Below are 23266 nucleotides of genomic sequence, written 5' to 3'. Positions count from 1 at the left end.
ACCTCACACTTTTCAGGGTTAAATTCCATCTGCCATTTTTCTGCCCATTTGACCATCCCGTAACCCAAGACACTCCACCTCACTGTTAACCACTCGGCCAATCTCTGTCATCCGTGAACTTACTGATCCTACCCCCCACATAGTCATCTATGTCGTTTATATAAATGACAAACAATAGGGGACCCAGCACAGATCCCTGTGGTACGCCACTGGACACTGGCTTCCAGTCACTAAAAAAGGCGAGCCTGACGACGGGTTTCAGAAGCTTGTGGCGAAAATCCTTCCCATGGTTACACAAGATATGCCAAATGACTGACATGCAGTTTACAACTGTTATTATGAATAACCCTTTGGTTGAATATCAATTAGTAATATATTAATGCATCTAATAAACTTTGCAAATGTTTTTCTTGTGCTTTGGGAAACATCAAAAGATTATCCTTCATCAAGAGATGCCACAGATCATCTTGGCATGAAATAAACCATAATCACTATGAATCCCATGACATCAAATCTGTAACTGGTTTCATTCTCATTGTATTTTTAGAAATTATGTTTTTAAAATATGTATGACATTTTAATAAATGAGTGATTTGTTGGTGAGAGCTATTTTTGTTCCAAAATTAAACAGTAAAACGACAAAATAAAATGCAAAAACTTACTGGTCGGCGAATGAAGAACAAAGTCACAGCTCCAACCAGGGGCATCTGATTGGAGAGAGGTTCCAGGATCACTCGGAGTGTACCGTGTAGCTGTAGTACAAGCATATACCATAACTAATACGGAATGTCAAATTTAAGAACCAGTACTTCCTAATTGTCACTATGAAGAAGGTTTGACACAACAGGCAAAACAAGGCACATCAATATTTAGAGATAGTGGGAGCTGAGGACTTGATTAGATGTGTTGTTCTGTTGGCTCAATTCGCTGTCAAGATTACAGCTGCATAAATACTAATGGTGCATTAAGGTATAATTATTTTGTTAGTGCTATCTATGGTTGCCAACTTTTGCCCAATTCCTAAAATTGCTTGTGCAATATACATCAACGCATTGATCAATATTTTGCTTGTTTAAGCAGGAATTATCAAGACGAGTGCAAATCTACCCAGAATTTACTTGATTTGCACATAGCATTAATTTTGCACAGAGAAGCTACATAAAGGCTGGAATTTTGTGTCGTGGCAGAGGCCCTGCCCACCAGTTGAAAAGTGGGGGAGGGGGCGTGGGGGGGAGCCTGCCTCTGCCAGGCCTGGAAGTCACGCAGCAAGTTTGCGTGGACCAGGCCCTTAATTTGCGTTGGTCAGGACTTCCACCCCTCTGAGACAGTAGGTTCCTCCAAGAGCTGCTGACCAATCAGCAGCTGGCAGCTCCTCAGTCCCAGCAATGCCACAGGGAGTGGTGGCCACTGCTGGACTGCACCCAGCAGGAGGAACCAGCATAGACACTGGCCTAAAACAGGTGAGTGGGATTTTGGGCCTTGCCGGGAACAATCGGCTGGGACCCAGCGAGGGGGGTGGGGGTGGATTAAGAGGGCGGGGGGAGGGGCTCCAACAGGGTGCAGCATGTGCCACTGGGGGGCCCTCTGTGGGGCACAGGGTGGCCTATCATGAGGCATCCCCCCCCCAGCCTACTAGGAAGCTCCTCAGCTGGCAAAGTGCCTGTCCACCACTGGTAATATACCAGTGGCTGCAGGAGGAGGCAATTAATTGGCCACTTAAGGGCTACAATTGGCTTGGGATGGGCGGACAGTTTGCCACCTTCCCTGCTGCTCGCAAAATGGCAGCAGGGGTGGGTAGGCAATGGGAATGGCATCACCTTGTCGAATTAATGCCACCACCAACACCCCCATCCCACCTCCAGCCCGCTCCCAGTGTCGGGGGGGGAGGGGGCCTAGAATTCCAGCAAAGACACAAAGAATGGAGCAGACTTTAAAGGGCTAGTAAAACAGCAAATGACTTACTGAACTTTTTTTTCTAATTCATTCTTGGGATACAAACATTGCTAGCAAGGCTAGAATTCATTGTCCATCCTTAATTTCCCTCAAGGTGTGGCTGGTAAGCCGCTGCCTTGAACCACTGCAATCCTTGTGATGAAGGTGCTGTTAGGTAGACAGTTCCAGGATTTTGACCAGTGGCAATGAAGGAGCAGCAATATATTCTGACAGAGAATGGCCCTCGGCAAAGGATAGATATTTTCCGAAAATCAGAAGAAGTGGATAATGAGTAACCATGGCTATTCCTGTTTGAAGAGTGGAATTGGTAGAAGGGTGGAATGAAAATGAAGATTCTGCCCTTCCTTGACTGGGCCTTGTGTGGAATGCGTAAATAGAGAAAAGGAGCATAAAGATAGACTTTTTCTTTGGCCTCCATGTCTCAAGAGACAATGGGTATGTGCCTAGAGGTGGTTAGTGCTTTGTGGAGCAGCGCCTGGAGTGGCTATAAAGGCCAATTTTAGAGTGACAGACTCTTCCACAGGTGCTGCAGATATAATTGGTTGTCGGGGCTGTTACACAGTTGGCTCTCTCCTTGCACTTTCGTCTTTTTTCCTGCCAACTGCTAAGTCTCTTCGACTCGCCACTCTTTAGCCCCACCTTTATGGCTGTCCGCCAGCTCTGGCGATCACTGGCAAATGACTCCCACAACTTGTGGTCAATGTCACAGGACTTCATGTCGCGTTTGCAGACGCCTTTAAAGCAGAGACATGGACGGCCGGTGGGTCTGATACCAGTGACAAGCTTGCTGTATAATGCATCCTTGGGGATCCTGCTAACTTCCATGCGGCTCACATGGTCAAGCCAAAACAAGCGCTGCTGGCTCAGTAGGGTGGATATGCTGGGGATGTTGGCCAAATAGATTACCACATTATATATAGTTTAAACAGCACTGTCTCTTCAGAGATCAGCCTTGTGGAGATAAAAATCTGCTTCCCATCATTCTGTAATGGTGTATGTAGTTACACTGCATTCCTGTGCCAAGGTACACTGATTTCTTGATTGAACACCATTATAGATACGTTTGAAATTCTACATCAGAGACAATTTATGAAGAAATTTAGAACAGAGAACAAATGTCAAAATTTCTCACCTACCTGAATTCCATTCAAGCCAGCTTTACATACTTTTTTCACCTCCACATTAATTTCACAATCTCCTATGTAGCTAAAAAAAAATATTTTATATGAAATTCAGGTTCTCAAATCCCTGCCCTTTGAGTACACACATCAACTACCACCCCTCACCCTGAACGATGAGCCACATCATTAGAACCAGTTATCTTGTTTCCTAATTTCCAGACAATGAAGTTGAGTTTTACAGAGTGCCTTCTATTATGTTTCCCCCCAAAATATATAATTTATTTTCCCTATTCTCCTTCAAAATTTCCTTACAATGCATATCTCTATAATGGCAGTCTTTGAACTACCACGGCGAGAGTGGTCCTTGCTACACAGGTTCAGGACAAGCCAGGGCCCAAGCAGCCAAACTCCACCGCTAGGGCCTCAGCATAAACCCCTTATGTGGAGAGACACAAACAATGCTGCACATTACCGAGGAGTGTCCCCTCTACCACTTAATCCCTGCTATTAAAAAACACCTTAACTAATTATATATCATATACACATTATGGGACCAAAGACTGAGAAGAAAAGATGGAATTGAAGGCACCTATGAAACACTGCTGTGGTCGAATACCTGAGGTCAGATATGTGAGCCTAATGGCACGGAGACCTGGATTTATACTGAACTATATGTTGAAATGAATCAAATATCTTTCACCTTCACACATATTTTTCCACCTACTTACTTATCTTGATTTGATGTTGAGGCTGTGAGCCTATTTTTCCCTCAGGACTTTAAACTGGTTCTGGGCTTAGAACTAAGGCTTAGGCAGATCTGGTAATAAATAGGTTGGGAGTTTGCCCACCTTAGTTTACAAAACAAACATCCAATTAAAATTTAAATAAGAATCCATTCTTTAAATCAAGTGCAGTACTAAAATATGTTTTATGCTGTTAGTAATTGGACGATAGTTGTTTCCTGCAGTACTGAGCCTTAAGATTTGTTTGATCTAAATGGCAGTGCACTAGATTTCAGCCAGTAAACACTGTAAAAGTTGCTGACTTTTACTAATTTGCAGAAACCTCTTGTTACAATGGATTCAAATAAGAGGAGGCAACTGCAATACTTAGAAAAATGTGGTCCAACTGGTTCCGCCACCATTTGCTGCCACTGATTCGTCACAATTTACATTAGTCCAGAAGCAAAATACTGAAATCTGAAATAACAGAAAATGCTGGAAAATACACACCAGGTTAGGCAATTGTGGAAAGAGAAACAAAGTTAAAGTTTCAGGTTGATGACCCTCTATCAGAACTGGCAAAGGTTGGTAATGTAACAGGTTTTAAGCAAGTAAAGAGCCAGGGAAAGGGGGGAGGGGAAGAATAAAAGGATAGCACTGCAATAGTTTGGAAAGCAGAGAGTTTAGATGACAAAAAGACCAATGGTAATTGGACAAGCAAATAAACAAAAAGATAGGTCTACAGGGAGTTGTAAATGGCAATAACAGAATCATCATCAGCATCTGCTGGAAGGCTGCAAAGTCCCGAATCAACAGATGCTGTGCTGATCTTCGAGCTTATGTTGAGCTTCACTGGAACAGTGACGGAGGATAAGGATAGAGGTCAGAGTGAAGGTGGGGCTGACAATGAATACTGAGAAGTGTAGAGGAAGTGAGGGACCTTGGAGTGAATGTCCACAGATCCCTGAAGGTAGCAGGACAGGTCAATAAGATGGTTAAGGCGGCATTTGGAATCCTTTTTCTTTTATTAGCTGAGACATAGAACATAAGAGTAGGGAGGTTACGCTGGAACTATATAAAACATTAGTTACGCCACAACTTGAGTACTGTGTGCAGTTCTGGTCACTTCATTACAGAAAGGATGCAACTGCACTAGAGAGGGTACAGAGGAGATTTACGAGGATGTTACCATGACTGGAAAATTGCCACTATGAGAAAAGATTGAACAGGCTGGGGTTGTTCTCCTTGGAACAGAGAAGGATGATCTGATTGAAATGTACAACATTTTGAGGGGCCTGGATAGAGTGGAGGTGAAGAGCCTATTCACCTTAGCAGAGAGGTCAGTGACAAGGGGGCACAGATTTAAAGCAATTGGTTGAAAAATTAAAGGGGAGGAGGGAAAAATCCTTTTCACCCAGAGGGTGGTGGGGGGCTGAAACTCACTGCCTAAAAGGGTCTTCTTTGGCCCCCTTGTCTCAAGAGTCAATGGGTAAGCGCCTGGAGGTGGTCAGTGGTTTGTGAAGCAACACCTGGAGTGGCTATAAAGGCCAATTCTAGAGTGACAGACTTCCACAGGTGCTGCAGTTAAAATTGGCTGTCAGGGCTGTTACACAGTTGGCTCTCCCCTTGAGTTTCTGTCATTTTTCCTGCCAACTGCTAAGTCTCTTCGACTCACCACTCTTTAGCCCCGCCTTTATGGCTGTCCGCCAGCGCTGGCGACCACTGGCAACTGACTCCCACGATTTGTGATCAATGTCATAGGACTTCATGTCACGTTTGCAGACGTCTTTAAATTGGAGACATGGACGGCTGGTGGGGCTGATACCAGTTACGAGCTCGCTGTACAATGTGCCCTTGGGGATCCTGCCATCTTCCATGCGGCTCACATGGCCAAGGCATCTCAAGCGCCGCTGGCTCAGTAGGGTGTATATGCTGGGGATGTTGGCCGCCTCGAGGACTTCTGTGTTGAAGATACGGTCCTGCCACCTGATGCCAAGGATTCTCTGGAGGCAGCGAAGATGGAATGAATTGAGACGTTGCTCTTGGCTGACATACGTTGTCCAGGCCTCGCTGCGTAGAGCAAGGTACTGAGGACATAGGCTTGATACACTCGGGTTTATGTGTTCCATGTCAGTGCGCCATTTTCCCACACTCTCTTGGCCAGTCTGGACATAGCAGTGGAAGCCTTTCCCATGCGCTTGTTGATTTCTGCATCGAGTGACAGGTTATTGGTGATAATTGAGCCTAGGTAGGTGAACTCTTGAACCACTTCCAGAGCGTGGTCGCCGATATTGATGGATGGAGCATTTCTGACATCCCTGTCCCATGATGTTTATTTTCTTGAGGCTGATGGTTAGGCCATATTCGTTGCAGGCAGCCGCAATCCTGTCGAAGAGTCTCTGCAGACACTCTTCAGTGTGAGACGTTAATGCAGCATCGTCAGCAAAGAGGAGTTCCCTGATGAGGACTTTCCGTACTTTGGTCTTCGCTCAGACGGGCAAGGTTGAACAACCTGCCATCTGATCTTGTGTGGAGGAAAATTCCTTCTTCTGAAGACTTGAATGCATATGAGAGGAGCAGGGAGAAGATACCAAACAGTGTAGGTGTGAGAACACAACCCTGTTTCACACCACTCCAGATAAGAAAGGGGTCTGATGAGGCACCGCTATGCTGAATTGTGCCTTTCATATCGTCATGGAATGAGGTGATGATACTTAGTCGCTTTGGTGGACATCCGATCTTTTCTAGTAGTATGATGAGACCACGTCTGCTGATGAGGTCAAAGGCTTTGGTAGTTTAAAAGGGTAGTTGAGGCAGAAACCCTCAACTCATTCAAAAGGAGTCTGGATATGCACCTCAAGTGCCGTAATCTGCAGGGCTACGGATCAAATGCTGGAAGGTGGAATTAGAATAGGTGGATCATTTTTCGGCTGGCACAGTCATGATGGGCCAAGTGGCCTCATGCTGTGCCTTAAACCTTTTATGATTCTATGAAAATGATAGGCAACCGGAAGCTCAGGGTCACAATTGAGGTCTGAACAGAGCTGTTCCGCAAAGCAGTCACCCAATTTGTGTTTGGTTTCCTCAATGTAGATAGAGCAGACTGCATTGTGAGCAATGATTACAATATACCAAAATGAAAGAAGGACAAGTAAATCTCTCTTTTACCTGGAAGGAGTGTTTAAAGCACTGGACAGTGGGAAGGGAGGAGGTAAAAGGACAGGCGTTGCATCTTACACCTCCTCTAGATCCATCATTTGCTCCTGCCTCCATTACCATCTCAAACCTTCCACAACAGTGCTGCTGACATGTCTTCCTTTTTCCTCAACTGAGGATTTCCCCCACCCCACTGTGGTTGACCGGGCCCTTGACTGTGTTCAACCCATTTCCTTCACTTCTGCTCACTCCTTCCCCTCCCCTTCCACCCCACCAGCCTCCTCATCCACAGGATCATCCTCAGCCACGATGCCATCATCAAACACATCTTCCCTATCAGCATTCCCTGGTCACCCCCAACACCTCGTCCCCTTCCCACTGTACTTTCCCATGCAATCGCAGGCGGTGTTTTTACCTCCTTTCTCCTCACTATCCAAGGCCCCAAACGCTCCTTCCAGGTGAAGCAGTGATTTACTTGTACTTCTTTCAATTTAATGTACTGTATTTGCTGCTCACAATGCAGTCGCCTCTACATTGGGGAGATCAAACACAGACTGGATGACTGCTTGGCAGAACACCACTGCTCAGTCCACAAGCATGACCCTGAGCTTCCGGTTGCTTGCCACTTTAGTTCACCACCCTGCTCTCATGCCCACATTTCTGTCCTCGGCCTGCTGCAGTGTTCCGGGGAAGTTCAATGCAAGCTCGAGGAACAGCACCTCATCTTTCAATGAGGCACTTTACTGCCTGTGGACTTAACATTGAGCTCAACAATTTCAGACCATAACCCCCATTTTGATTGTTTTTTTCAAATCACGTGCTGCCTTAAACTTGTCTTTCATGTTTTTGCTTTCGGACAGATCTGTTCATTATTCTGCCATTAACATTCTCTCCGGACAAATGTTTTGTCTTTTACCATTCCCTTTGCCTTTTGTTCCATGACATCCTTGTCACTTAATCTCTCCCACCCTCTACCCTATCACTGACCTTCCCTTTGTACTTCCTTCCCCTCCCCACCTTCAACGGCATAAAACCCATCACATTTCAACCTTCCTTCGGTTCTGAAGAAGTCATATCCAACTCAAAAGACCAACTCTTTTTCTCTCCACAGATTTTTTTAAAAATTCATTCATGGATGTGGGCTGACTCGGACAGCATTTATTGCCCATCCCTAATTGCCTTCGAGAAGGTGGTGGTGAGCCGCCTTCTTGAACCGCTGCAGTCCATGTGGGGTAGGTACATCCACAGTGCTGTTAGGAAGAGAGTTCTAGGATTTTGACCCAGCGACAGTGAAGGAACGGCGATATAGTTCCAAGTCAGGATGGTGTGTGACTTGGAGGGGAACTTGCAGGTGGTGGAGTTCCCATGTATTTGCTGCTCTTGTCCTTCTAGTTGGTAGAGGTCACGGGTTTGGAAGGTGCTATCTCAGGAGCCTTGCTGCCAGACCAGCTGAGTATTTCCAGCACTTTGATTTTATACCATGCCCTTTTGCTTACACCATTATCCCAATTGTCATTGAATATTTCCTGCCTTCCCCCACTTTCCCTACCTCTGTATTTACTCAAAACGGGTTATACATCAGTCTTTTTCCAGTCCTGGTGAAAGGTTATCGACCCGAAACATTAACCTCGTTCCTCTTTCCATAGAGGTTGCCTGACCTACTGAATATTTCCAGCATTTTCTGTTTTTACATTCTGTTCCATTTTTCAGACTTTTAAATGTTAATTCTGAAGTGCAAGTGTATTGTACAGCGAGCTCGCCACTGGTATCAGACCCTCCAGCCGTCCATGTCTCCGCTTTAAAGACGTCTGCAAACGCGACATGAAGTCCTGTGACATTGATCACAAGTCGTGGGAGTCAATTGCCAGCGATCGCCAGAGCTGGCGGGCAGCCATAAAGGCGGGGCTGAAGTGTGGTGAGTTGAAGAGACTTAGCAGTTGGCAGGAAAAAAGACAGAAACGCAAGGGGAGAGCCAACTGTGTAACAGCCCCGACAAACAAATTTTTCTGCAGCACCTGTGGAAGAGTCTGTCACTCTAGAATTGGCCTTTATAGCCACTCCAGGCGCTGCTCCACAAACCACTGACCACCTCCAGGCACTTACCCATTGTCTCTCGAGACAAGGAGGCCAAAGAAGAAGAAGTTACAGCAATTTAGCTAATGGTCTAGAGTTTCTATTGAGTACAATTGTGCAAAATTTAAACTTTCTATTGCCTTACAACACCATGCTGTGCAAAGCTAGTCAGTAGCATGGCAATGCTTATTCAAATCACACCAATGTCAGGGGAAATCATGTTTCAAAATGTGGTCAAAAAGAGACACAAAAATGCTAATTGCATGATCAAGTAAAATGTTCCATTTTCAAATGCATTGTAATGAACAGTAAGATTGTTCCACATTTTCTGCAGTGGACAATATGTCTTTTGAGTTTGTACAATACTTTATGTTTTTTATTAGTATCAAGAACATGAAAAAAAACAAGCAAAAGCAAACAATATTTTGCATTTGGGGAAAACAACTTTGGAGGAACACAACATCTGACAAGACAGAGATAGTTACGTTTAAATGATTGAGGGGCTTTTCTAGATGCATAAAAAGGAAGGTTCGGAGGTGTCTGTTTTACAAAAGGATTAGCATTTTACCACAGGAAAACAGTTTAAACCTGCATACTTTTATTCATAAAAACCATAAGTTGCAAATCAAAAGATATCTAGACTAATGGCTAGAAAGCTGGCTAGCATAAAATCACAAATGCCACTGGAGGATTTTGGTGGATGGTGAGAGGAGAATTAAAAGTTCATATTGATATTCCTAAAGTAATCTTGAAAATATAGATTTTGTTGCTGGTAAAGTTTTTAGAATTGTTTATTTCATTGGTGACCTGTCAGTACCAAATGTTGATATAGTAATACTGTGCATTGGGCAGTATTGTAACATAGCAACAATTTGCATTAATATAGTGCTTTTAATATAGTAAAATAGTCTCCTGTGAAGTGTCTTGGGATAATCAGACAAGAATTGTCAGAGCCAAAGGAGACAACAGAATTTATATAGTATCTTTAACCTTTAAATGAATTACAACAGGTAAAAGTGAGGTATTACATTTTAGTAAAGAAAATAAGAGGGTCACGTTATTTCAAAAAATAAGAATCTAAATGGGGTCAGGGGTCAGCAACATGTCCGTACATAGACAATATTGGCCGTGGTAAAAATTTTGAGGTCTGTGCTAATTTTAAATGTCTTGCTCCAAGCTTTTAAACTTGTGTTTTAAAATAACCTCGCAGCTAGGTTACTTTAAAACACAAGTTTAAAAGCTTGGAGCAAGACATTTAAAATTACCAGGGGCTGGATTTTGTGCTGGAGGCAGGGCTCCCAGCACCGGGCCAAAAAGGCAGGGGGAGCCCCACCCACCACCCGGACAATCCTTTGGTCTTTTTGAATCAAAGTTTCAGGTGACGGGATCCCCATCCCTTTAAAAGATAGGGATCCTCCTTCCAAGAGCTGCCAGAAAATCAGAGGGCCAGCAGCTCAGCAGCATTGGCAGTGCCACTGGGAGCAGTGGCTACTGCAGTACTGCAGAGGCCTTGGACCCAGGCCTGGAAAAGTAGTAAGTGAGGCGGGGTCGCTGAGGCCATATGGAAGGCCCCAGCGAGGGGTGTCTTGAAGGGTAAAGTTGTTCCCGTCGGGGTTCCTCTGTGGGCCACAAATTGCCCACAAAGGAGGGACCCCCTTCACCTCTTCCACCGTGGTTGGGTTTCCTTTCTCTTGAAAGAGGACGGCTGAGGGATAACCAATAGAGGGTTATGCTAAAGAGGATAGGAGGAGGCTCGAGTGAAGCACAAACGCTGGCATCGACTTGTTGGGCTGAATGATCTGTTTCTGTACTGTCCCAAAAATTTATACTCAAGTAATAAAGGCCAAAAGCTTGGTCAAAGGGGTCAGTTTTAAAGAAGGTCTTCAGGGTAGGAAAGAAGTTTAGGGAGGGAAGGAATTCCAAAGCTTGGAGCCTTGAAAGCTTATGGCCCAGCCACAAATGATTATGTAAAGGGAAGAGGAAAATGGACAAAACTTCAGAGCTGGTCGAGTGCAGAGTTCAGTGGATCCAAGTGCTGGAGGTGCTTACAAAGATAGGGAGGGGCAAAGCCATGGAGATTTTTGAACACAAGGATGATAATTTTAAAAGCAGTGCAATTCTGGACTGGAAGCCAATGTAGTATCATGAGCAAAAAGATGATGGGTGAATGGGACTTGGTGCAAGTTTGGATACAGTCAGAAGAGTTTTGGGTCAGCTGAAGTTAATGGATGATGGAAGCTGATAGGCCAGCCAGGAGAGCACTGGAATTGTTGAGTCTGGACATAAAAGCATGGACGAGAATTTCAGCAGCAGGTGAGCTGAGGCACAGGCGGATACAGCCGATATTACACAGGTGGAAGTAGGCAGTCCTTGTGTGGAAAGGATATGCATAGACATACATTCTCAGATGCTAAATAAGGCAAGTTCCTCACCTATGCTGGCCTTCTGGGGCAGAGGGAGGTACCTAGTATATGCAAGGTAATTCCACACATGACGTAAGATATATATATATTTTTTTAAAGGGATGAGCCAACCTGGGACATTCTGGTGATGTTCCTGCTTGAAATGCAAGCCAAAAAAGCTGGTGACCCGATTCTCTAAAATGGTCTGCTGCATCATACACACATGGGAAAGGCATGGGGCAGAACCAAATGGAACACAGTCAAAAAAGAAAATACTGGCCGGAATTTTACGCCTCCCCAGCAGGTCGGATGGCGGCGGCGTAAAATTGAGCGTCAGGCTCCAGGAGGCCTACCCGCCCCAATTCCGCCTCCGAACAAGTTTACAGAGGTCTGGCAGGGGGGGGGGGGGGAAATGGCCCGCCCGCTCAAGGCCAATCAAGACCCTTAAGTGGCCACTTAAGGGCCCTCACCCGCCTCCATGTGTATTTTACCCGTGGCAAGCAGGTGTGCCGGGGATGTGAAATGCCACCCAGCAATAGCTGCCGGCTATTCCGCACCCTGGGGTGGGGGGCATGGCAGTCTGTGCCCGATTGAGGACCGCCCCCCAACCCATCCCTGGGATCCAAGACGCAGCCCCCCCCCCCCACCGCCGCCCTCCCAAACGACCACCCTAGCCTCACCAGGGCACGACCGATCCCCCTGGCGATGCAACCCAAAGTTGTCCACTCTCTCGGGTCCATGGCGTCGGCTGGGCTGCAGTCCCAGCTGCTGAGACGAAGAGCTGCCAGCCCGCTGATTGGCCGGCAGCTCAGTGAGGCGGTACCTCCTCCCTCAAGTGGGTGGAAGTCCCGCCTTGGGCCAATTAAAGCCTGGGGATCCGTAAAATACTGGACAGATCCCCCAGGCTGGGCAGAAGCAGCTTCGTCACCAACATTTACGTCAGAATCCAGCTCCCGTCCGCCCACTGTAAAATTCCGGCCACTGTCTCAATGTTAAATGAATGATACCATAACCATGTGCAATATAACAAAGCATCCATGAATGAGGATTTTATGAAAGGAAGTAGTATTACATCATTCACCTTCAGAATAAGACATAATAAAACAAACTTGTTTTGCAAAAGACTTAAGATGTGTCATTGATAAAACTGTATTATACAGCATTTCATACAACCGCAGGAATGTATCCCTGGCCAGCTGCATGCTCTAGCATGCTAGTGATTTTCACAGAATTGTTACAGTGCAGGAGGCACCCATTTGGCCCATTGCGTCTGCACCAGCTCTCCAAGTGAACTATTCACTTAGCACATTCCCCCGCTTTCTCCCCATAACCTTGCACATTCTTCCTTTGCAGATAACTATGTAATTCCCTTTTGAATGCCTCGATTGAACCTACCTCCACTAAACTCTCTGGCATTCCAGACCCTAAGCACTCGCTGTGTGAAAAAGTTTGTCCTCATGTCACCATTGCTTCTTTCGCAGATTACTTTAAACAGTGCCCTCTCATTCTTGATCCTTTCATGAGTGGGAACAGTTTTTCCCTATCTTCACTGACCAGACCCCACACGATTTTGCATACCTCTATCAAATCCCCTCTCAGACCTCTCTCCTCCAAGGAAAACAATCCCAGTTTCTTCAATCTATCTTCGTAAATGACGTTCCTCATCCCTGGAACCATTCTAGTGAATCTTTTCTGCACTCTCTCCAATGCCCTCACATCATTCTTTAAATACGGAACCCAGAACTGGACGCAATACTCCAGTCGAGGCTGAACCAGTGTTTTATACAAGTTTAACATAACCTCCTTGCTCTTGTACCTTATGCCACCATTAATAAAGCCTAGGATACTGGATGCTTTAATTAGTTGCTCTCTCAACCTGTCCTGCCACCTTCAATGACTTATGCACATACACACCCAGGTCCCTCCACTCCTGCACCCTCTTTAGAGTTATACCTTTTATTTTATATTGTCTCTCCATGTTCCTCCTACCAATATGAATCACTCCACGCTTCTCCACATTGAACTTCATCTGTCACTTGTCCGCCCATTCCACCAACTTGTCTATGTCCTTTTGAAGTTCCACACTATCTTCCTCACAATTCACAATGCTTCAAAGTTTCGTATCATCCGCAAATTTTGAAATTGTGCCCTGTACACCAAGGTCTAGGTCATTAATATATGTCAGGAAGAGCAAAGGTTCCAACACTGACCTCTGGGAACTCCACTACAAACTTTCTTCCACTCTGAAAAACATCCATTAATCGCTACTCTCTATTTCCTATCACTCAGCCAATTTTGTATCCGTATTGCCATTATCCCTTTTATTCCATGAGCTGTAACTTTGCTCACCAGTCTGTTGTGCAGTGCTGTATCAAATGCCTTTTGAAAGTCCATATACACCACACCAACCGCATTACCCTCATCAACCTCTTCAAAAAGCTCCAGCACATTAGTTAAACACGATTTTCCGTTAACAAATCCATGCTGGCTTTCCTTAATTAACCCACATTTGTCCAAGTGACTATTAATTTTGTGCCGAATTATTGTTTCTAGAAGTTTCCCCACTACAGCAATGTCTCAGCTGGAATGCATAATTTGCATATATAATAAATTTAAACACATGTATTTTATCAGTAGAAAAATATCAAATTACAATAGACCTAATTCTGAAAGTGTTTTTTTGAGTTTTTTTAAACTATAATTTTGCCAGTAAAGTCATCTTTAAAACAAGCTGTAGCATAAGATGCAGAGAATTTTTTCGGCTATTGATTGTGGTGATGAAAAATAGCTCTATTAGCACACTCAGAATAATTTATTCAATTATATTAGAAACAATAATGATCACAACCATAAAACCAGTTGCTCAAATCAAAAGCATTATCTATAACCATGGTGTAGCTACATCACTCAAACGGGTTTACTTAGAGAACGATGATGCTTTTCATGAAAATAATCATTTGAAACTCGTAGAACTGGTCTTTAGTTTCAGGTGGGGAGCAGAGTGTTGGAGCACAGACGCTGAGTAGGTGTACTGGACCAGAGGCAGTGAGCAGTCGGATGGACAGTATGCGTTCTGAGCAATTTGAAGGTGGCTCTATCATGCTGAGCAAGGAGTTTCTGATGGCGAAGCCCACTCCATGCTGTCTTGGTTCTTCTGGATCCCTACCCTGCCAGTAGAAGGTGTAGTCTTGCTCTCTTAGAGATCCACTCGCAGGGAGGCGTGTCTCCTGAAGTGCTGCAATGTCCACATTGAGTCTACTGAGCTCGTTGTTAATGATGGCGGTCTTCCGAGAATCGTTGATTTGTATAAGGTCTTCCGACAGGCCAGGACACATAGTTCGGACGTTCCAGCTTGCAAAACGAAGGGCTGGTACCTTCTTTCCTTTTTTTAATCGTGCTGTTTGGTGCGGTGTTGCAGTCCGCTTTTCGGGCAATGACCCTGAGCTCCAAGCACCCGTTGAAGCAGGTGGACTGTGGCAGGACAGAACCTTATTGACTGGGGGCTGCCCGGTTTGAGGCGGGCGGTAGCTGTCCAGTGAGGTGCGATGAGCTCTCCCACCGACAAAGGCAACCTGTGGTGCCCAATCACTAAGCCAATTCAGCTGGACTTATAACCTGTAACTGCTGCCTTCCATGCTGTTTTGGTCGCTGTGAGGAGACTATGGAGTGACCTCTACATGGCGCATGCCTGGGCGAATGTATGGGGGTTGTGAGTTGCCCGAGCGTCAAAACCCCCCTCTCGGCCTTTCTGGTGGGGTCCAAAGGAGTGCAGAGCATGTCGTTTAGCACTGGTATGGCTGCAGGAACTGCCGGAAACATGCCAAAGGTGACACATGACCGCCTACGGGGTTCCGCTCCAGATTTTCTGTTAGGGTTTACTCCCTTAGCCTTGGACTCTCCCGAGACGCCCACAAGGCAGTGGGGTTGTTAGGGCCCATGCTCAGGCATAGGTGGATGCCGGAGGGAAGAGAGGGTGCGAGGGGGAGGGGTGGAGGGAAGGGGGTGTGGGGGGTAAGATGGTGCGAGGGGGCAGCTGGGAAGGGGTTGCAAGGGGGGGATGGGTGGCTGGTGACAATGACAATATGAAAGGCACAATTCAGCATAGCGGAACCTCATCAGACCCCTTTCCTTTCCTGAGTGGCGTGAAACAGGGCTGTGTTCTCGCACCTACACTATTTGGGATTTTCTTCTCCCTGCTGCTCTCACATGCGTTCAAGTCTTCAGAAGAAGGAATTTTCCTCCACGCAAGATCAGGTGGCAGGTTGTTCAACTTTTCCCATCTCTTTGCTGACGATGCTGCATTAAAATCTCACACTGAAGAATGTCTGCAGAGACTCATCGACAGGATTGCGGCTGCCTGCAATGTATTTGGCCCAACCATCAGCCTCAAGAAAACGAACATCATGGGACAGGACGTCAGAAATGCTCCATCCATCAATATCGGCGACCACGCTTTGGAAGTGGTTCAAGAGTTCACCTACCTAGGCTCAACTATCACCAGTAACCTGTTTCTCGATGCAGAAATCAACAAGCGCATGGGAAAGGCTTCCACTGCTATGTCCAGACTGGCCAAGAGAGTGTGGGAAAATGGCGCACTGATACGGAACACAAAAGTCCGAGTGTATCAAGCCTGTGTCCTCAGTACCTTGCTCTACGGCAGCGAGGCCTGGACAACGTATGTCAGCCAAGAGTGACATCTCAATTCATTCCATCTTCGCTGCCTCTGGAGAATCCTTGGCATCAGGTGGCAGGACCGTATCTCCAACACAGAAATCCTCGAGGCGGCCAACATCCCCAGCTTATACACTCTACTGAGTAGTGGTGCTTGAGATAGCTTGGCCACGTGAGCCGCATGGAAGATGGCAGGATCCCCAAGGACACATTGTACAGCGAGCTAGTCACTGGTATCAGACCCACCGGCCGTCCATGTCTCCGCTTTAAAGACGTCTGCAAACGCGACATGAAATCCTGTAACATTGATCACAAGTTGTGCGAGTCAGTTGCCAGTGATCGCCAGAGCTGGCGGGCAGCCATAAAGGCGGGACTAAAGTGTGGCAAATCAAAAAGACTTAGCAGTTGGCAGGAAAAAAGACAGAAGCGCAAGGGGAGAGCCAATTGTGTAACAGCCCCGACAAACAATTTTATCTGCAGCACCTGTGGAAGAGTCTGTCACTCTAGTATTGGCCTTTATAGCCACTCCAGGCGCTGCTCCACAAACCACTGACCACCTCCAGGCGATTACCCATTGTCTCCCGGGACAGGGAGGAAGAGAGGAAGGGAGGGAAGAGAGAGAGAGAAAGAGAGAAAGAGAGGAAGAGAGGGAGAGAGGGAGAGAGGGAGAGAGGGAGAGAGAGAGAGAGAGAGAGAGAGAGAGAGAGAGAGAGAGAGAGAGAGAGAGGGAGGGAGGGAGGGAGGGAGGGAGGGAGGGAGGGAGGGAGGGAGGGAGGAAGGGAGGAAGGAAGGAAGGAAGGAAGGAAGGAAGGAAGGAAGGAAGGAAGGAAGGAAGGAAGGAAGGAAGGAAGGAAGGAAGGAAGGAAGGAAGGAAGGAAGGAAGGAAGGAGGAGCGAGGAAGGAAGGAAGGGAGGAAGGAGGAGAGAGGAAGGAAGGAGGAGGAGAGAGGAAGGAAGGAGGAGGAGAGAGGAAGGAAGGAGGAGGAGAGAGGAAGGAAGGAGGAGGAGAGAGGAAGGAAGGAGGAGGAAGGAAGGAGGAGGAAGGAAGGAAGGAAGGAGGAGAGAGGAAGGAAGGAGGAGGGAAGGAAGGGAGGAGGGAGGAGGGAGGAAGGAAGGAAGGAAGGAAGGAGAGAGGAGGGAAGGAAGGAGGGAAGGAAGGAAGGAGGGAGGAGGGAGGAAGGAGGAAGGGAGGAGGGAGGAAGGAGGAGGGAGGATCGAAGAGGGAGGAAGGAAGGAAGGAGGAGGGAGGAGAAGGAAGGAGGAGGGAGGAGAAGGAAGGAGGAGGGAGGAGAAGGAAGGAGGAGGAAGAATCATTTGAAACTGAAAAGTGCAGCACAATGATTAGCCATTTATCCCCACAATAAAGACAAGGCTCTTATTTTCTTGACTTAACTTTTTTTAGGCTTTTTTCATGGTAATTTAATCCAACTGGAAAAGGTTGGAAGCTGCAAATGAGACGGTAAAGAACTGCAGGCTGCAGGCTGTTCTATGGCAAAGAAATCAGGTTACCAGAGACCTGGATAATGATAATGTTAGAATTAGAACATTACAGCGCAGTAACAGGCCCTTCGGCCCTCGATGTTGCGCCGACCATCTGACCTACACTATTCCATTTTCATCCATATGTCTATCCAATGACCACTTAAATGCCCTTAAAGTTGGTGAGTCTACTACTGTTGCAGGCAGGGCGTTCCACGCCCCTACTACTCTCTGCGTAAAGAAACTACCTCTGACATCTGTCCTATATCTTTCACCCCTCAACTTAAAGCTATGTCCCCTCGTGTTTGCCATCATCATCCGAGGAAAAAGACTCTCACTATCCACCCTATCTAACCCTCTGATTATCTTATATGTCTCTATTAAGTCACCTCTCCTCCTCCTTCTCTCTAACGAAAACAACCCCAAGTACCTCAGCCTTTCCTCGTAAGACCTTCCTTCCATACCAGGCAACATCCTAGTAAATCTCCTCTGCACCCTTTCCAAAGCTTCCACATCCTTCCTATAATGCGGTGACCAGAACTGCACGCAATACTCAAGGTGCGGCCTCACCAGAGTTTTGTACAGCTGCATCATGACCTCGTGGCTCCGAAACTCGATCCCCCTACTAATAAAAGCTAACACACCATATGCCTTCTTAACAGCCCTATTAAATCCCTGAAAGTTGCTACCCAGGTTATGTACCTGGACACCAAGATCTCTCTGCTCATCTGCACTACCAAGAATCTTCCCATTAGCCCAGCACTCTGCATTGCTGTTACTCCTTCCAAAGTGAATCACCTCACACTTTTCCGCATTAAACTCCATTTGCCATCTCTCAGCCCAGCTCTGCAGCCTATCTATGTCTCTCTGTACCCTACAACACCCTTCGACACTATCCACAACTCCACCGACCTTCGTGTCATCCGCAAATTTACTAACCCACCCTTCTACACCCTCATCCAGGTCATTTATAAAAATGACAAACAGCAGTGGCCCCAAAACAGAACCTTGCGGTACACCACTAGTAACTAAACTCCAGGATGAACATTTGCCATCAACCACCACCCTCGGTCTTCTTTCAGCTAGCCAATTTCTGATCCAAAGCTCTAAATCGCCTTCAACCCCATACTTCCGTATTTTCTGAAATAGCCTACCGTGGGGAACCTTATCAAACGCCTTACTGAAATCCATATACACCACATCCACAGCTTTACCCTCATCCACCTGTTTGGTCACCTTCTCAAAAAACTCAATAAGGTTTGTGAGGCACGACCTACCTTTCACAAAACCGTGCTGACTATCGCAAATGAACTTATTCTTTTCAAGATGATTATAAATCCTATCTCTTATAACCTTTTCCAACATTTTACCCACAACCGAAGTAAGGCTCACAGGTCTATAATTACCAGGGCTGTCTCTACTCCCCTTCTTGAACAAGGGGACAACATTTGCTATCCTCCAGTCCTCCGGCACTACTCCTGTCGACAATGACGACATTAAGATCAACAACAACGGCTCTACAATCTCCTCCCTGGCTTCCCAGAGAATCCTAGGATAAATCCCATCTGGCCCAGGGGACTCATGTGACAAACTGAGGATTTTTTATAAATATACAAGTAAAACAGAAAATGCTGGAAATATTCAGCAGGTCTGGCAACATCTGAGGAGAGGGAAAAAGAGTTAACATTTCAAGTTGATAACCATTCCTGATGAAAGATTATCTACCTGAAATGCTAACTCTGTTTCTTTTCTTCAAAGATGCTGCAGACCTGCTGAGTATTTCCAGAATTTTCTATTTTTTCTTCAAATTTCCAGCCAGGGAAGGGGTGGCTTAAATGTCACTGGACTAGTAATCCAGAGCCCAGGCTAATTTTTTTAATATTCGTTCATGCTCTGGGGACACCGGTTCAAATCCCATCACGGCAGATGGTGACATATGAATTCAATTAATAAATCTGGAATTAAAAAGCTAGTCTAATGGTGACCATGAAACCATTGCTGATTGTTGTAAAAACCCATCTGGTTCACTAATGTCCTTTAGGGGAGGAAATCTGGTGTCCTTACCTGATCCGACCTACATGTGACTCCAGACCCACAGCAATGTGGTTACCACTTAAATGACTAGCAAGCCACTTAGTTCAAGGGTAATTAGGGATGGGTGATGAATGCTGGCCTAGCCAGTGACGCCCACATCCCACAAACGAATAAAAAAAATCCACAGTCTTCTTTTTTTTTTAAAGAAAAATGTATTCACTACAGTTTCCGAGATCAGTAGCTTTACCAACAATGCCCATATCCCAAGAATTAATTTTAAAAGTGTCAATGGAAGTAACAATGCATCAGTACTAGAGGACGTGAAAAAATAGTTAACTACAGGGGTAGAAAAGGAATTAGTTCAGAAAAACTTCAGGTTAGTGTTACAAAAGTGCTTCTATATTTTTTTGGGTAAGTATATGTTTTGGAAGACTTATATTTAAATTGTGGAGATGGATTCATTGGAAGGCTAAAGATTTCATAGAAGCTGGACTTTGCTTTATTGTAGACAGTTCATTGAAAAGGACACCGAGATGTTGTTTAAAAATAACTTGCTGGAAGTCATGTGCTTTTGGCAATAAACAGAAACCTTGGTGACCTGGGGAAGATATTTGCAGAGAAGTGACAGGCCAAGATTTAAGGGTCAGGAGGCTTGACTCTTGAAATATTGTTTTTGGTTTCACTTTGGGGTTGGGGTTTCACTTTGGGGTGTGAACTGTTTTGAATACAGTTGGAGAAAACCAGCCAAGACAGTAACCACCATTAGCTCACCCTCTTCTATCTCTTTGAAAACTTCATAAGAATCAAGTGCAAGAAATAGAGAAACGGATACTGCATTTCTTCTTAAAGTCCTGCCAGAACCCCCTGATTCTGCATTTCTCCTGGAAAGCCTGCCAAACTGATCCTCAACGTCGCCTGCAAAGAACTGCTCCAGAAAGAAGCCAGTGACAGCCGTCTACGCGTATTTGGGATGCCAGACCAAACAGGGACAACTGACATCTTTCCATATCTTCTATTTTTTCCCCAAGAATGAGCAAGTATTTAGCCAAAGTATTCTTTGTCTTTTCTTTTTGTAACAGACCTCTGCAGAGAGAATTTCTGTATTTTTTTCAGTGTGTGTGAGAAAGTTAAAAAGGGAACTTTCAAATTTCAATCTAAGTGTTAATACTTTGCTTCATTACTGGTTAAGTCTTGTTTTATAATAAACTGATAATTTGGTTGTTTATTTAAAAAAACCTGGTTGGTGTATTTTATTCTGGGATAAAAAGAGTACAGTATATGATTGACCGCCTCGGGGACTAGTTAAACATTTAAAAAAAAACGTTGTGACCTGTGGAAAAGCGGAACTAGAAAAGACAGTGCACTCTTCCTGTTTTGGTCGTACCAATAGGTATAGTCAATGGATCTGATGACATTTATCCAAGATGCTGAAGGAAGTCAGAGAGAAGATAACAGAAGGTCAGGTACTAGGAAGATAGCCAATGCAAGACCTCTATTGAAGAAGGGAGAAAAGAATATTAGTTACAGACAAACTTGTAAGAATCCATAAATCAATATTAAAGTAGTGAGCATTCAGGGATGCATGGAATAATAAAGAACAGCTAGTTCATTTCTATTAGACAGGTCTTCCATATTTAATAAGTTTTTTGAAGAAGTGTTCAACTGGGAATGCAGTAAATGTACTATATTTATAAATTTCAGAGGGTGTTCACAAAGTTGGGTCATGGAAGACATATATATCTGTAGCAGTATGGTTATAAATTTATTTTACAGACAGGGGTGTAAAACATTTAGGACTGGATGTTTTTCAGATTGGAGGATGGTTGAAAGTGATGCACCCTGGAATCTGTCCATTTTTGTTCCCTCGCAAACATTATTTATAATTTGAACCCGGACTTTGAGAGCCAGTGTAGACACAATGGGCTGAATAGCCTCCTTCTGCACTGTAAAAATTCTGTGATAGGGAGCATGACAGCAAAATGTGTTGACAATACAAAAGTAAAAGGATTCGATATACAGAAAAAAAGATTATGAAAGATTACCGACAGGTTAACAGAATGAGTTGACTGGTGGCACAAGCAATTTAATGTGCACTTTGAGAAGAAAATCAAGGAATGGGAGTATTCGTGCAACGGAAAGAAGGTGCGAAGGAAGAGACCCAAGGGTGTAAATATCCAATTTCTTGTAAATATGTGCAGGTATATTAATTTTAAAAATGCTGAAAGCGTTTTGGGTTTTATAAACAGAGATATGGGGCTGAATTTTACGCCGCCCCAGTGGGTCGGATGGAGGCGTGGGGGTGGTGTAAAATTGAGCAGGAGGCTCCAGGAGGCCTATCCGCCCCTCTTCCGCCTATCCGCCCCTCTTCCGCCTCCGGCCAAGTTTACAGCGCGGGCAGGGGGTGGAAAACGGCCCGAGGCCAAACAAGGCCCTTAAGTGGAATTGTACCCGTGGCAAGCGGGCATGCTGGGGACGTGATAGGCCGCCCAGCGATAGCTCCCAGACTTTCTGCACCCCGGGGGGGTGCGGGGGGGTGGGGGCATGGCAGTCAGGCATGGGGTGCCCAATTGAGGGCCACCCCCGCCTCCTAACCCACCCCCAGAACCCAAGATGCCCCCCTCCCCCCAAATGACCACTCCAGCCTCACCAAGGAAAGACAGATCCCTCTGGTGAGACAATCCCTACTTACTTTCCCTCCTGGATCCATGGCGTCAGCTGGGCTGCAGTCCCAGCATTGGCCAATGCTCCCAGTGCCGGCCCGCTGATTGGCCGGCAGCTCACTGAGGCAAGACTTCCTCCCTCAAGTGGGTGGAAGTCCGGCCACGGGACAATTAAAGCCCGGGGACCTGTAAAATGAAGGACGGATCCTAAGGTAAAATCCAGCCCATGGAGTACAAAAATAAAAACAGGTTTTGGTATATTTGTATATGGTCATTGTTATGCCATATATAAGTATCGTGTGTAGTTTTCAGCACATTATAGCGATGGCATTAAAGCCATAAAAAAAGCATACAGTATAGATGCACCAAGATGATACCCAGGGAAGCAAAACTACAGTTGTGAATTTCTACTGGAGGAGAAAGCAGAAAATGTAATATAGCGATTTTCAAAATGATTATAGATTAGTGGGAGTAAATAGAGAATAAAGCTATTTAGCTGAGGACTCCTGACCAGTATGAGTTTCTATTATAGTCAAGCCTATAGACGTCCCTTTGCCTATACATCTGCCTAGCTTTGTTGAAATCTTCAGAAGGCGACGATTGCACATAATGGAGATTGGGAGATAAACAGCAGAGAAATAAAGCAGAAAAATAAGTTTTTTTATAAAAACAGTGAATAAAATATGCATTTTCACAAAAAACTGGTAAAATCAACATTTAAACCATTTTTAGAGGAGCTAAAAAAGGCCTAAACAAGTAACGGAGGGAATGTGAAATAAAATGCTTACAGGGCTCGGAGTATTGGCAAATGTGGAATGGGACATATTCTAGTTGGGATCTTGTGGATGTGGCAGGGCTCCCGACACCAGGCCGAAAAGGCGGGGAAGCACTGGCCACTGCCGGTACTGCAGAGGCCTTGGAACCAGGCCCAGTGCTGGAACCCTGGACCTAAGGTAAGTGAGGTAGGGTCAGTCCAGAAGGCCCCGGCGAGTGGGT

The 23266-nt window shown here is 45.5% G+C and overlaps 1 protein-coding gene across 1 annotated transcript in view; it reads right to left on the bottom strand.

Moving 5' to 3' along the window:
* Positions 1 to 23266, bottom strand: part of LOC137371967 (extended synaptotagmin-3-like) — a 145886-nt gene that overhangs the window by 63165 nt on the left and 59455 nt on the right. The window contains exons 5-6 of the mRNA XM_068035144.1: positions 3090 to 3159; positions 663 to 752 (exon numbers count right to left, since the gene is read on the bottom strand). Of these exons, the coding sequence (XP_067891245.1) occupies positions 663 to 752; positions 3090 to 3159 (160 nt within the window). The remainder of the gene's footprint in view (positions 1 to 662; positions 753 to 3089; positions 3160 to 23266) is intronic.

Source organism: Heterodontus francisci, chromosome 7, assembly GCF_036365525.1.
Source record: "Heterodontus francisci isolate sHetFra1 chromosome 7, sHetFra1.hap1, whole genome shotgun sequence".
Classification (NCBI taxonomy): domain Eukaryota; kingdom Metazoa; phylum Chordata; class Chondrichthyes; order Heterodontiformes; family Heterodontidae; genus Heterodontus; species Heterodontus francisci.
Note: the sequence above shows the minus strand (reverse complement) of the source record. Positions and strands in the feature narration are given on the sequence as shown.